Source organism: Lipotes vexillifer, unplaced genomic scaffold, assembly GCF_000442215.2.
Source record: "Lipotes vexillifer unplaced genomic scaffold, Lipotes_vexillifer_v1.1 scaffold236, whole genome shotgun sequence".
Lineage (NCBI taxonomy): Eukaryota > Metazoa > Chordata > Mammalia > Artiodactyla > Lipotidae > Lipotes > Lipotes vexillifer.
Window position 1 is genome coordinate 1,071,107 of NW_006773295.1, and position 13,619 is coordinate 1,084,725.

Sequence of the window (13,619 nt, forward strand, 5' to 3'; positions counted from 1 at the left end):
CAGACAGTGAGGGAGGACTACTTAATTCCCACCACTGTCTTATGTGTAGAAGTTGCTTGATGAAAGTTTACTGCTGGTAACGGTCCACCCAAGCTTTAGTAAACCCTGAAGATAAAGTTAGAAACTATTAGTTTAATGAAGTAAGCCGTAGGTATGGCTTGTCTTGACCTAAGAAGAATAACAGTTTTCACAATGCTCAAAATATTGCTTACTTCCTGCCCACCCCACCCCACCCCAAAAAGCAAAGCAGATCCTTCACAACTTCTGGAAATACCAAGACCTCATTTCCGGAACCCAAACATTTTTTACTGGTTGCTGCCTTTTTTGTTTTATTACCAACTTATTCAGGTGTACGGCAAGTCCAGGAGGCTGAATCATCACCTGAACTTCCAAGAACAGCCTCACAAAGCACTTCGGCTTCAAAGGAGAGAGCAGATTTACTGAGATTAGAGAGATCTAATGTTGGCTTGGCTTCCAGCACTCCACAAGAGACAGTCCCTCTCCGGGGCTGCATAGGTACTCAGAGTGGCCCAATGCTGGCTTTGGAGTTTCCATTTGAAAGGACTAGCGTGCAGGCGTGTGGACTGTGTGACTTGGGCAGGACGCTGAGAGGACTGTGCCACCTTTGTCACGCACGAGCGAGGACTGGGAGGAATTCTAATGTTCCAGTGACATACATAACAGGAAGGGACTAGAAAAATGTGAAGAGAAAAAAAGACTCAAAGGCTGTCTAGAATATTGTACGAGCACCCTCTAAGGAAGCAGTCTTTATTTGTATTTTAAGAGTGAACACATATCGAAAACTGCTGTGACAGTGACACAAAGTTCAGTCCCTTGTTAACTGACCTCCTGGGGAGAAAGTCAAAGACATGGGGAAGCAGAACAATGGAATGCAGAGAGATTACCTCTGTTCACCTTAGTGAGTAAACGACGGGGCCTAACTGCAGCCATTCCCAAGATGTATCTTGGCTCAAGGTAAACGCCAAGTAAACAAAATGCCAACTGTGTATCTGAAACAAACATGATGCTGCATATACTGGCCGCGTGTGCAGAGAAGGAATTTTGGTCAGACCATGAAAAAGAAAGGCAGATGGTCATATGGAATCAAAAGCACAATTCTTTGGGAACGTTTCATTGGCAACGCTAACTGTATATACAGCCGCTAAATGGAATGGTAGTTCCTGTTTCCCTTCCCATCCCCAGAGCAGCGCAACAGACAGGAAATGGACGCAAAACAGAGGAGGAGGATATTGTTACTAGGTGATTTCAGTGCAGCCTGTAGGAATGAATCCATGGGCCGGGCTGGAGTGAGGGTGCCCTCGGCCGTATTCCCCAGGTTCTCTATGTTGTGCGGTGGTTGTTTACAGAAGGGTTAGACAAAATAGTTAACTACTAAGGGTATCCAAAAAAGGCCTGAGAAAATCTGGTTAAAATGTATAACCTTGTATTGCTACTGATGGGAGTAGTCGTTTTTATATCTTTTAAAAATAATAAAAAGATTCTGTTAAAAAATATATTCATCCAGAAAGATGTTGATTTGAACTCTAAAAAGTAATGTAGAATCATTTTCCCTTTTGAATACAGAGCCACTGAGTTCCGTTTGTAGCTCCCTTTCTAGTTTCAAGCCCACCCCTTCCTCTCAGGTGCGCCCAGGGCACATAGTGAGGTCTTCCTAGGCCTCTGCATGGAGACCCTTCACCAGAGAAGGCCTGGAACACACCCCTGGTTTGGTGATCCTTTGGTCAGCCTGCCCACTTCAGTAACAAGCCTCGGGCTCTCCTAGCGGCTCCTTCAGGGCCAGGATTAGCTGCCTTGGATTTGGCCTGGAGGATCCTGCTCTCAGAGGAACTGCCTTTACAAATTCAAATCAGATCCCTCAAAGTGGAGTGAGGTGGTTTGAAACCATTAGTAATTTTTAAGGCTAAGGCAACATCTGTTGGCATCTGTATATCTTAATTTGATGCAAATAGTTAACCCTAAAATAAAATAGATCCTGTACTTATCTCCTCTCTAGCTGGGTGTGGAAGGAGTGGAATAAGGTGGGGACGGAGTAGAACAGTGACAGTGCCCTGGAAACCCTGTAGAAAGGAAAAAATAGAAAAGCAGAAGGGCACAAATGATCCATTTCTTTGGTGAACTGTACAGAAGTGTCTCCCAAGTTCTCATACACCACACTCTGCAAAGGCTGCTGCTCTCGTATATAAAAGCACCCTGACTCCGCAAGAACTTGTTTTGTTATCACTCGTTGATAAACATTAATGCACACACCTGCGGGGTGGGGTTGGCGATTGGGTTTTTACCTAAAGCTGGTAGTAAAGCGCGACCTGCAAGGCAGGACAGCTGTGCAAAGTGCCGACGCTCTCTTCCCCTCAAGCCTGGAGATGGGGCCGCTGGCCTCCAGCCCGTTCACCGGGGAGCGTTGCGGGTGGCCCCAGGGGGCCCTGCACCTCTGTGGAAAGCAGGGTCCGATGCTGCATCGTGTGAGGCGCAGTCCCTGGGCCCGAGTGCGGACGGAGCCTCCGGGCGGGAGGCAGGAAGGACTACTTCTCGGTGAGCGACAGCTGTAAGACCTGCTGCAGCTCCGCCTCCTCCTCCCGCAGCCGTAGCTCGTGCTCCTTCAGCTCTTTGGCGGAGAGCTCCATGGCCAGCTGCAGGTCGCTGTCAAAACGGCTGGTCTCACGGGAGGCACTGGGGCACAGGCCTTCAGAGCCGGAGGGGAGGCTCTCCTGGACAGCCCTGCGTGAGAACGACACGGGGCAGAGAAACTGTTTTAACATCGTCATCGTGGCGGCAGCAGCAGCAGCCATATTTCTTAACTGCAGGCCCAGTGTGCGCCGAGCCCGGTGCTTCCTATCCCCTCTTGTACGTGATGCCATCGATCCCACGTAACTCTGGGGGTGTAGGTGCTGGATGCAGGTACATATCTGCCCGAGATCACCCAGCCACTAAGTGATGGGGCTAGGAATTGAACCTGGATCTATTTTAAAGCAAAACCCAACTTCAACAGGTTTTCATATGTGCCCAGACTACAGGAAAATGCTTTGCAAAATGAATCTTTCCAGTTTAACCCCCTTTAAAATGGATAATCTGGGAACTCCCTGGCGATCCAGTGGTTAGGACTCCAAGCTTTCATTGCTGAGGGCACAGGTTCGATCCTTGGTCTGGGAAGTAAGATCCCACAAGCCACGTGGTGCAGCCAAAAAATAAATAAATAAATAATCTAATCATCTCTGTAGCCCTTCCCCAAAGTGGCACCATCCTTAACATTGTATAAACTTCCCACTGACGGCACCTAGATCCTCTGTGATCATACGTTCTTCACAGAAGATCAGACCGATCAGAAAACATTTACTGGGTGCCTTTCTGCCCATGGCAATGGTTAGTGAACTGGTCAGCAATTCTATCACCAGTTCCTGGAAGCTCAGCCCCCGAGAGTTCAGAGCTCCTTTTATGAGGAATTGCCCCAAGAGGAAGCAAGAGAGCAGAAACTGTATCAAGTCTCTCTTGCCAGGCCCGCTGCCGCGTGTCCTAAGCGCCTGTGCCAACCTTGGGTCAATCATCAAGAGTCACATCAGTCACCTCTCATCCTGGGCATCACAGGTATGTGCCTGGCCAGTCCCTCCACTAGAAGCTGGTCCTGAAAGCTCCTAGGAAAGACATGTGACAGACACAAATACCCCTTAGAAGGAATAAACTGTTGTACTGATAACAAAAGGAAAGCAGCAAGAACAAGATTAAGAATATTTACAAGTCCATTATCCACAAAGCTGTGTGAAAAATTAATAGAGACTGGGGTTATCTCTAAAATGACACCCAAATGTCAGATAGTATATAGTCCACTACCCTGCTTGATTTGATATCAAGTATGAGAAGGTGGTAGCTGTCAATCAATTAAAAACAACTCAACCTCAGGCAAAGTTTCAATGAACAAAGCAGATAATTCTTCTAGAGCGAGACTGGAATACATAACTCATTATTTGTCGTCTTTGGCTACTCCTCTTCTCAAAATTTATGGCCGACAAGGTTTAAGTAGCTATTGGGGGAAAAAATAAGCTCACTTATAACAGGGAAAGGAAACGCATACTGGATTGACAGTGATGTCTAGGAGAGGGAAGCCTCTCTCAAGGGGAACATGCCAGCCCTGGGGTCTGGCCCTTGGCACAGCAGCCTCAGAAAACAGAATGGCTCCAAGAATGGGTCCATGGGAGGCGGGGCTCATGTTACCCAAGCTGAGACTTCAGAAAAAAACAGGATGCCAAAAACCTCAGCTGGGGGGGACACTGGAGTGTGGGTACCATTCTCAAAGCTTAGCGGCCCCATGACGGCAGGCACTGGGGCTGCTTCATCAAAGAACTCCCAGCACCTGGCACAGAGTCTGGCACAAAGCAGGCACTGTGCAAACATCTGCCGAATGAACGATGGAAGGACAGAAGAAACCAATGAACAAACAAATGGACAACAGGAGCCCAGGACCACACCAAAGGGCAGTGGAGGGAGAAGCAGATCCCACTCTAGTAGAGCAGGAAGCCACAGAGGGAGGGGACGGAGGAGTTACTGTCCTCAAGCCCTGGACGGTCCCAGGAAGGTGAGGCCTTGAGGAAGAACCACATAGGAAGACAAGAGGCAACTGTTCTCAGGCTGGTCTGTTCTCTCCTTAGTGCTCAAGAGTTTGGGATTATGCCCCTTACCACAGAATGAAACATCTGAGTAAAAAACAATTTTAACAATGAATCAACCATCCTTTTCATCACACACTTATTGAGCAACCACAACGCAATGACTGGTCTTCATTGGGGAGGAAGTTGGGATTAAAATCCACATACCTTTGTATGAGACTACTGACACATAGATAACATTCTAGGGAAAATATGATGGCGTAAACTAGCAAGAATTTACTGTTTCACCACTGAGAAGTTATATAGCATGCTCCGAAAGATAGAAGATTATTAGCTACATCAGTGAGTATAAGGAAAAGACAAGTCTGTCAGGCTCTATCCTGTGAATGATGCTGACTGGGGCTATGCAGATGGTTTCATAAGCTTTTATAAAAGACCAGGTACATAAAATATAAAATAACCCATGTAAATACCATGAATATGCCAAACTTGTCATTTAGAGTAAGTCTGTCAGGTTAGCCAAAGACTGAGGTCAAACTGAGGCCAAGCTTCCAAGCCCCACCATTTATTCTGATAAATGCACCTGGCTTCTTCTGGACTCCAGTAAGCTCTGCTGGATGGCAAACTGCATTATCTCGTAATCTTCATCCTGCAAATACACGTTTCTGCCGTTGTCTTGAACGTGGTAAGATTCAGGAATTTCAAACACAGATTGATCAACCTCAAAGTTTGTGAGAGTGGAAGCTGAAACACAAAAGGTGACAGTACAGTGCCTGAGTTAGTAAAATAAATTTCCACTTCAACTTTTTATAAAACTTTTTTAAATTAAAAAAAATGAAAAAATTAAAATGATTAAAATCAAGGTTGGCTACTATGTAAGAGAGATTTCAAGGAAGAATAATCTTGACAGAGAAAAGTACTGGAATACTGTTTTTTTCTTTTTGCCTTCACTTTTTTTTAGTAGTAAAATGCATAGTCACACAAAAAATATACAGAAGACTATAAAATGAAAAGTGAAGATCCCTCTCCCTACACCCTGTCTCCTATTTCCAAATTCCAGAGGTAACCAGTGTTTACTTGTGGGTCCTTTGAGGAATGTGATGTGTATATATCACACAATCACACCAATGTGGTTTTTTTTCCTTTTTTATTATGAAATATAGTAAATATATGAAAGAAGATATAAGATATCTGTAAACTTAAAATAAAATTGATAATAATAAAACAAAGGCCTGTATATCCCTCAACTGGCCTAAGACACAGAACACTATTTTACCACAATAAAAATTAAAAAAAAAAAAATTCAATTACGTTTCGATATACTAGCAATGAGTAACTGGAAAATAAAATTAAGAAATAAGTCCATTTAGGGCTTCCCTGGTGGCGCAGTGCTTGAGAGCCCGCCTGCCGATGCAGGAGACGCGGGTTCGTGCCCCGTTTCGGGAGGATCCCACGTGCCGCGGAGCGGCTGGGCCCGTGAGCCATGGCCGCTGAGCCTGCGCGTCCGGAGCCTGTGCTCCGCAAATGGGAGAGGCCACAACAGTGAGAGGCCCGCATAACGCAAGCCGTAATTGGCAGAAACAGCTGTTTTAACTGGAAAACACCCATTTCCCAACAGGGCACTGGTCTTCGTTGTCAGTGCCCTGAACTGTTGTTCGGTGTCTGCCGTTCTCATCTCTCTCCCTCATGCCTGGCTTTTAAGGAAGTATAGCCCCAAAAAAGAAAAAAAAAAAAAAAAAAAAAAAAAAAAGAAATAAGTCCATTTACAATAGCATCCAAAATCTGAATTGGATTGATGGCAAAGGAGCCTGAGGAAATTTGGGGGGGTGATGGAAATGTTCTGTATCTTGCCTGTGGTAGGGGTTACGTGGGTGTATACATTTGCCAAAAGGCACTGAACCGTTACATTTAAAATGGGAGTATTTTATTACATACACATTACACCTCAATAAAGTTGTTTCTTAAGAACAGGCTGTCTTTTTAATTCGAGTGGGGTCATACATATTCTGCAAACTGTTTTTTTCACTTAATTGAAACTAAATCTAAAATTTTCTTTCATTCAAGACAGAGATCTACTCATAAGATACTCTAATTTCAAACTGAATAATTACTATAATGACTAAATGTATGAGTTTTTTTTTAATCACATAATCCAACTTTTTTTTTTTTACCTGAATCAGATGGGGTCCCTTCAACATTTTGAGATACAGTTTCTTCAGCAGTGCTACAGCCATTAACATTTCCAAATGTAATCCGTGCATTTAAGACATGAAACAGGGGAATTTCTAGTGAAATAAAAGCTTTTATAAATAAACTTTACTGAGAAGAATAACAGCCAGCATTTACTGAGCGCTTACTATGCTGGTACCATGCCAAGTACTTTTTATAAGTATGATTTCATTTAATCATCATAACAACCCTTCCCAATATACAGATGGGACAACTGAGATTCAGAGAGCTTAAGCGACTTCTCTTAGATCACAGTAAGTGATCGAGCCAGGATTCAAGTGGATACAGGATACAGGAGCCAGGATACAACTATCCAAAATGTAAATTCCTCACAAGTAATATGTATTATACGTGGTATCACGCAGACTAATTCAAGCCCAGAAACATATTAACGTATCAAAGGATCTTAGTGTCAATTGTCCTCCTCAAATAATAAGTTTAATTTGAAGTTTCACTTAAGTAAGATTTCATATTAAAACAATGAATGTGTCACATTTTTATGCCTTTTTCATCTGTCAGCACCATCTGTAAATAGAACTGATGGCTGGGGAGGGATCTCCCAATGTTAATATGCAAACTGAACTAAGAATCATGACACTTCTTTAAAGCAAATTAAACTAGAGGATAACTCTGCCCTCCTCCGTTAAGTCTACTGTCTGCTTCTTTTGCCTCAGATGCTCCAATTCCCTGAAGCACACTGTCTCCCGCAAAAACGGGCAGAACCTTTGGGTGCTCCTGTGGCTTATTGAACGGTACCTATTTTGACAGGAAATCCAGGTGGGAATTCTAGTTTGATGAAGTCTCTCAGTCGGGCAAAATGCGCGCTAGTTCGGGCCATCAGGTCAATGATGGGGATGACCTGCTCCACGAGAGACAGAGGAAACTCCTCACACATCCACAGCATTGCTTTAAACCTGCCGGATTGGATGAGAAAAGACTGAGGCCATCTCCCTCAGACAGGGAGACTGCGTTACTGCGTTACTTCCACGCAGTAGGCTAGACAACGTCAGCTTCCTTATGCCCCACGCCCCAGCCTTCCCAGTCATCTTACCTCCCCTACGTCTGAGCTGGGAAGGGATTAGAGCCACAAAGAACTCGCATCACCCTGAAATCGGGCAAGCAGGGGAAATGGCCTGCGCTACAGCCTTAATCGATAGCAAGCAGGAAGAATTGGTAGCTGGTGGAAACCATTTCATTTGATCAGCTGAAGCTTGTTGGCAGTTAAAAAAAATAAATAAGGAATTCTTATATCCAATCTATATTCTATTTGGAGAAGGTCGAATAATAAGATGGGCAATCTACTGTTACCTTTCATCAGATAAAGTCATTTTTGTTTTTGGGGTTTTTTTTGTGTGTGTGTGCAGGATGTAGGACCTTAGTTCCCAGACCAGGGATCAAACCTGTGCCCCCTGCAGTGGAAGGGTTTTAACCACAGGACTGCCAGGGAAGTTCCAGTAATTTGAAATTATTTTTAAAGGAAGGGAACAGAGGAAGGACCGAACATGACGCTGGAAAACAGCATGACTTCTGAAACAATCAAGAATCCGTTGACAACGGCTGCTGAGTCTCTCTTACTTTTGTGTTCTAATCGTCAGCTCTTTCGGCCTTCCGATGTCTCTGTCCTTCAGATCAAACTCTTCGTTGAAGTACTCATCAGGCGTGATGGCTGTGGGGTTGTTGGCGGTGGCACACTCTGTGGTAAGGTCCTGCCGAGCCAGAACCCAGGGGAGTCAGAAATGCCAAATGACGCTGACAAGTGGAGGCCTAGGGCACCTAGCCTCTGAGGTGGACATGTTAACCAGCTACAGAGCAGGAAGTTCTAGTCATTAACTTTTTTTTATTAAGTTAACTGCACAGAACAAGAAAATTGACAAACAGATTACCAAACTACATGACCAAGTCTAATGGATTTCTCCATTTCAAATCATTTCTCCACTCTCCTTTTATCTCCTGATTATAGAAAGGAAAAAGAGAGACAGACAGAAATATCTGAAAGCACATGGGATCTGGAAGATTTGGAGTTCAAGTTCCAGCTCTGTCCTTCTTTAGCCTGTGACGTTGGAAAGGTAATTTCATTTTTTTGACCCGCAGTGACCTCCACGGCAGCAATTTCATACGGTTATTGTGAGGACTGAGAAAGAAAGTGTTTGTTCAGGTGCTCTATTAAAATATAAAGTCCTGAATCCTTTTTTCAGTTCCATTTTACAGAGAGGGCCTAGTTTAAAACAGGAGAGAAAGCACCTGATTTCTATAATCACTACCCGCCTCTAAAATCTTTATTTTCAAAGACTCACTCATCTTATTCTCTTCCAAAAGAATATATCAGATTCCAGATGGAGAGTACTTTTTAGCCTTTTCAAATCAAGTGGTCTGCTCAGGATTCAGTAAATGCCACCACAAGCAGAGAAAAGTCATCTCCTGTTAAACCGTGCTGGAAGCTCACACTTCGACTTACCCCTTGAGCACCAAATTGGTGTTCCACAGTCCCCAGCAAAGACTCCAATGGGTTCCTGTCCGCTACAGAGGAGGGAAAAGTTGAATGTCGAATATTATACCTGAATTATGATTATAGAAAAAGATTCTCATCCTACCTTCATGTTTCTCCATCATGCATTAGGAAATCCATCTATGGACAGGCCAATAAAATCATCCCCAATAGCCATCAGCTAACTTATCCTTTTTGGTTTTTGTTTTTTTAAAAAATATTTATTTATTTATTTATGGCTGCGTTGAGTCTTTGTTGCTGCGTGCAGGCTTTCTCTAGTTGTGGTGAGCGGGGGCTCCTCTTCATTGCAGTGCATGGGCTTCTCATTGGGATGGCTTCTCTTGTTGTGGAGCTCGGGCTCTAGGCACACAGGCTTCAGTAGTTGTGGCATGCTGGCTCAGTAGTTGTGGCTCACAGGCTTAGTTCCTCCGCGGCATGTGGGATCTTCCCAGACCAAGGATCAAACCCATGTCCCCTGCATTGGCAGGCAGATTCTTAATCACTGCACCACCAGGGAAGCCCCTAACTTACTTTTTCTAGGACACTTTTTATTAGGATCTCTAAGCTAGATGAACAATAGTTATAAGAATTCAATCAGAATAGTAGAAAAAGTTTGGATTTAGGAACGAGCCAGATCTGGATTCTAACTGCACCTTGGCTGGTCGGAGGCCTCAGCTTCCTTACCTGTCAAACTGGACTAATGGGAACGGTAGAGGAGGTGTGAGTTAACAATGGCCACATGCTCACCGCATGCTGCAAACCCCAGTCTCAAGGTTTACGTGTAATAACTCATCTAATCCTCCCGATGACTCTAAGGCAGGTCTGGTAGCACTCATTTCACTGCTGAGGAGACCAAGGCACAGCAGGTAGGTACTTCACACGGCCCTGAACCGGCCTCGCGCCAGCTGGGATATGGCAGCCATGTATTGGCTATGTTTTGGCTCAGAGCCCAAGTTCTGTCCAAATCTCTCATTGTGATAGTTTGGACTAAATCACTCATTCCAGTGATAAATATTCTCCAATATCCTTATCTACTTTTTCAACCGAATCAAACAATTGTCCTGCATAACACATAAACAAGCCCTGTGAATGGCTTTAATTACAGCTGGAGCCAACCACAGGGGAGGACCTCCAAGAATGAGTCAGACTAAGGAAAATTTTATAAAAAGGAAATTTGGATTGGCATGACCTAATCACATTAACCCCCAAATTTAACAGAGGCAACAAAGACTTCCTCTAGGCTAAAAAAAAAAAAAAAAAAAGAGGGGGGAGAAGGGGGACTTCCCTGGTGGCGCAGTGGTTAAGAATCCACCTGCCAATGCAGGGGACACGGGTTTGAGCCCTGGTCCGGGAAGATCCCACATGCTGCAGAGCAACTAAGCCCATGTGCCACAACTACTGAAGCCCGCGCGCCTAGAGCCCGTGCTCCACAACAAGAGAAGCCACCGCAATGAGAAGCCTGCGCGCAGCAATGAAGAGTAGCCCCCGCTCACTGCAACTAGAGAAAGCCCGCACACAGCGACAAAGACCCAACGCAGCCAAATAAATAAGTAAAATAAATAAATTTATTTTTAAAAGAAAGAGAGAAGGGAAGAGATTACCTTTGTATCTCTTTTTTTCTTCCTCAGTCAGATGTTCTGTCCGTATTTTGGTTATCACACTCACATTGTTCACTGTATAAACCTTGAGAGATGTGTGCGAAAGGAAACAGTGACACGGGGAATCAAAACTCAACAAATAAGCATAGCAAGAGCAAGAATGCTGAAGCCAAAACAAAACAAAACCCAGCAAAATAAAAATGAGAAATGGTTAACATTCATCAGAACCCTTCAGAGAAAATACACAGCTACCAACTTAGAAATGCATCAGCAGTTACTTTGCATCTCTGACATTTTTAATTACCCCTGAGTAGTTAACGGTGACAGGCTGCACTTTCCAACTTGCCCTTCTTGTTGCTAAACACTCTCAAAGAATGTCCTGCAATTTAGGCCTCCCAGATGGATTTCTACTAAGGGGCCCAAACCTGCATCGTGTACTTGGACTGATTTGTGGTAATCTTATACTCAGACCGACTTAGACAGCCATCGGACAGAAGGAAAAAGGAAGGAACACAAGGTTCTCTACACTGGTAAGATTTAGAGAAAACCAGCAAGCCACTATTTAAAAGGTATTCCGTATATTGACCTCAAACTATTTTAACTGCCAGGGTCAATGCTCGGTTTTCAAGGTTGATTGAAGAATACTGGGGTCTGGAAAATCAAACATCACAGTTCACAGAGAATTAACTATATGCCAAAACGTGGATTCCCAACGTTTAAAGATTCAGGAAACACACCCAGCACTGGAAGGACTATTCCTAAGTGCATCTCACTGAGCGTGACGTAAGCTTTCTTTGCTCACTCAGAGGTCACCAGAGGACCCTGCAGCTGCTGGCAGCATCGTTGTGAGCCATCACTCCCCGCTGCACTGCAGGGCTAACGAGAGGCCAGGAAACAGCTTTCCAGCTGACACAGTGCCAGATGACTCGAGCAACTGTCTTCTCCACTATGACAACTATCTTCTAAATTCACTGACATCAGGTAAGTGGGCTGGAAGCCTACTGGTTACAATTAGGTTGACTAAAAATATTGGGAGAGTCATAAAAGCTACTTTACAATATATATTTTTTTAAACCCACTCAGGTGATTAAAATAAGATGAACAAGCATGTTAAATCTAGTCCTTTCTTTTTCTTTTCTTTCTTTTTTTTTTTTAAAGAATTAAAGGAATTGTCACTCCCACCAGGACAACTGGTACCTGGACTCATTTCTCTACAACATAATTTCTCCTTGCCATAACTAGAGACCTCCTTGGGACATGCTATTCCATTTTCTGAAAGTCAAATAAGATAAATCCAAGGAAGAGACACACTAGACAGAACTTATTCCCCAGAGCACCTCCGTGGCACAGATGCATGACAAAATCTGAACAGACTCCTCATTTGCATAGAAGCTAAATAGCTATGTTAAATCTTATTTTAAGAGTTTCCTTTTACCTTTGCTTCGTAACCATTAACAACTTCTGCTTTATCTGTCCTCCAGCCCCAGAATCCGGATTTAGTTCTGATAAAAAGTGAACACCACAAATTTCCACATGTACAATATGCCATTCAGATTTATCCCTGCAGCCTTTATAGGTTTTTTTCCCCCAGCTTAAGTTAGTGAAGGACACTTGGAAATTAGGGTCCTACTGTCCACAAAAGGATGTTATTAACGACAGATGGCTCAAGCATCCCCCACCCCCTCCCACAGTTATTAATCAATTTGCCTCACCCCCGGCAAGAGAAAGCCTCCATTCTTGGCTTCTTTACGAAAGCTGCCGGCAGAGGCAACAAAGGTGGTGACATTTATTGGACAGCTGTCCCCAAGAAGTAAGTGCAGATGACCAGTGTCCAAGGGCTCGCCACTAAGGTGGTATCTGGGCCAGAGCATTCATCTGAGTCATCCCAGCCGTGGGCACCGATAGAGTCAGTGGCTCTATCCCCATAAGCAGCAGTATCTCAATCCAGGAATTCTTAGAACAGTGAGGCACAGACCATCCTGCTCCTGGGAGAACATGGGTGAGGCAGGAACTCATCACTGGAGAGCTGCTTGCAGAAGCCATTAGTGCCTGCGGAAAGGCTTGGGAGTCACGCGCGTTATCAGGTTTGGTGCAGGGTGGGGCGGGGGGGAAGAATATCAAAAGCAGTTTTTCAGCCCAGCCCTTGAGTCCAGCTCTGTGGAACTGCTTTTAAAGCAGCCCAGCACTTCAGCAGCAGCTGTAGCATTGGTAAAGTGCCCAAACACCCAGTTACTCAACTCAATATACTCCTGGAAAAAAAATGCATTTAGGAGCCAAATGCGGCCAAGAGGCTCTGATTCTTTTTCAAAGCAGCTCACCCTGGGAAATGCTCCCACTCCCGGGGGAGCCCTGCCCAGACTGCCCCTTTGTCTAGGACGTCACATCCCAGCTCCACTGTGACTGCTGCACTTGGGCCTGTGTCGGGCAACTGCCTGCCTCCTGCTCCGACCCCGGGGTGAAGCAGGACACTGCGCAAGAAGCTCCAGAACGGTGGCCGGGAGGCGGTTATCTACATGTTGTGTTTCCAAACAGTTTGCTTTTCTTCTAATGAGATTTGGTAAATGCAATTAGTCCAGACAGGGTATGCGTAGTTTTATGTGTGCATTACAGTCCATCAGAGAAAGGAGGGACCAGAGCTTACTTTCCTATTCGTTACCCACAGTTAGCACAACGTGACCGATGGAGGGAAAG

General features: G+C 44.5%; 1 protein-coding gene across 1 annotated transcript in view; it reads right to left on the bottom strand.

Annotated features, from left to right (window-relative positions):
- Window positions 1–732: 732 nt before the first annotated feature.
- ANKRD13A (ankyrin repeat domain 13A) overlaps window positions 733–13,619 on the bottom strand; it is a 37,456-nt gene continuing 24,569 nt past the window's right edge. Inside the window, exons 7-15 of the mRNA XM_007448206.1 lie at window positions 12,364–12,430; window positions 10,932–11,013; window positions 9,301–9,362; window positions 8,421–8,551; window positions 7,602–7,759; window positions 6,788–6,901; window positions 5,200–5,360; window positions 3,580–3,647; window positions 733–2,736 (exon numbers count right to left, since the gene is read on the bottom strand). Of these exons, the coding sequence (XP_007448268.1) occupies window positions 2,541–2,736; window positions 3,580–3,647; window positions 5,200–5,360; window positions 6,788–6,901; window positions 7,602–7,759; window positions 8,421–8,551; window positions 9,301–9,362; window positions 10,932–11,013; window positions 12,364–12,430 (1,039 nt within the window). The 3' untranslated portion in view covers window positions 733–2,540. The remainder of the gene's footprint in view (window positions 2,737–3,579; window positions 3,648–5,199; window positions 5,361–6,787; window positions 6,902–7,601; window positions 7,760–8,420; window positions 8,552–9,300; window positions 9,363–10,931; window positions 11,014–12,363; window positions 12,431–13,619) is intronic.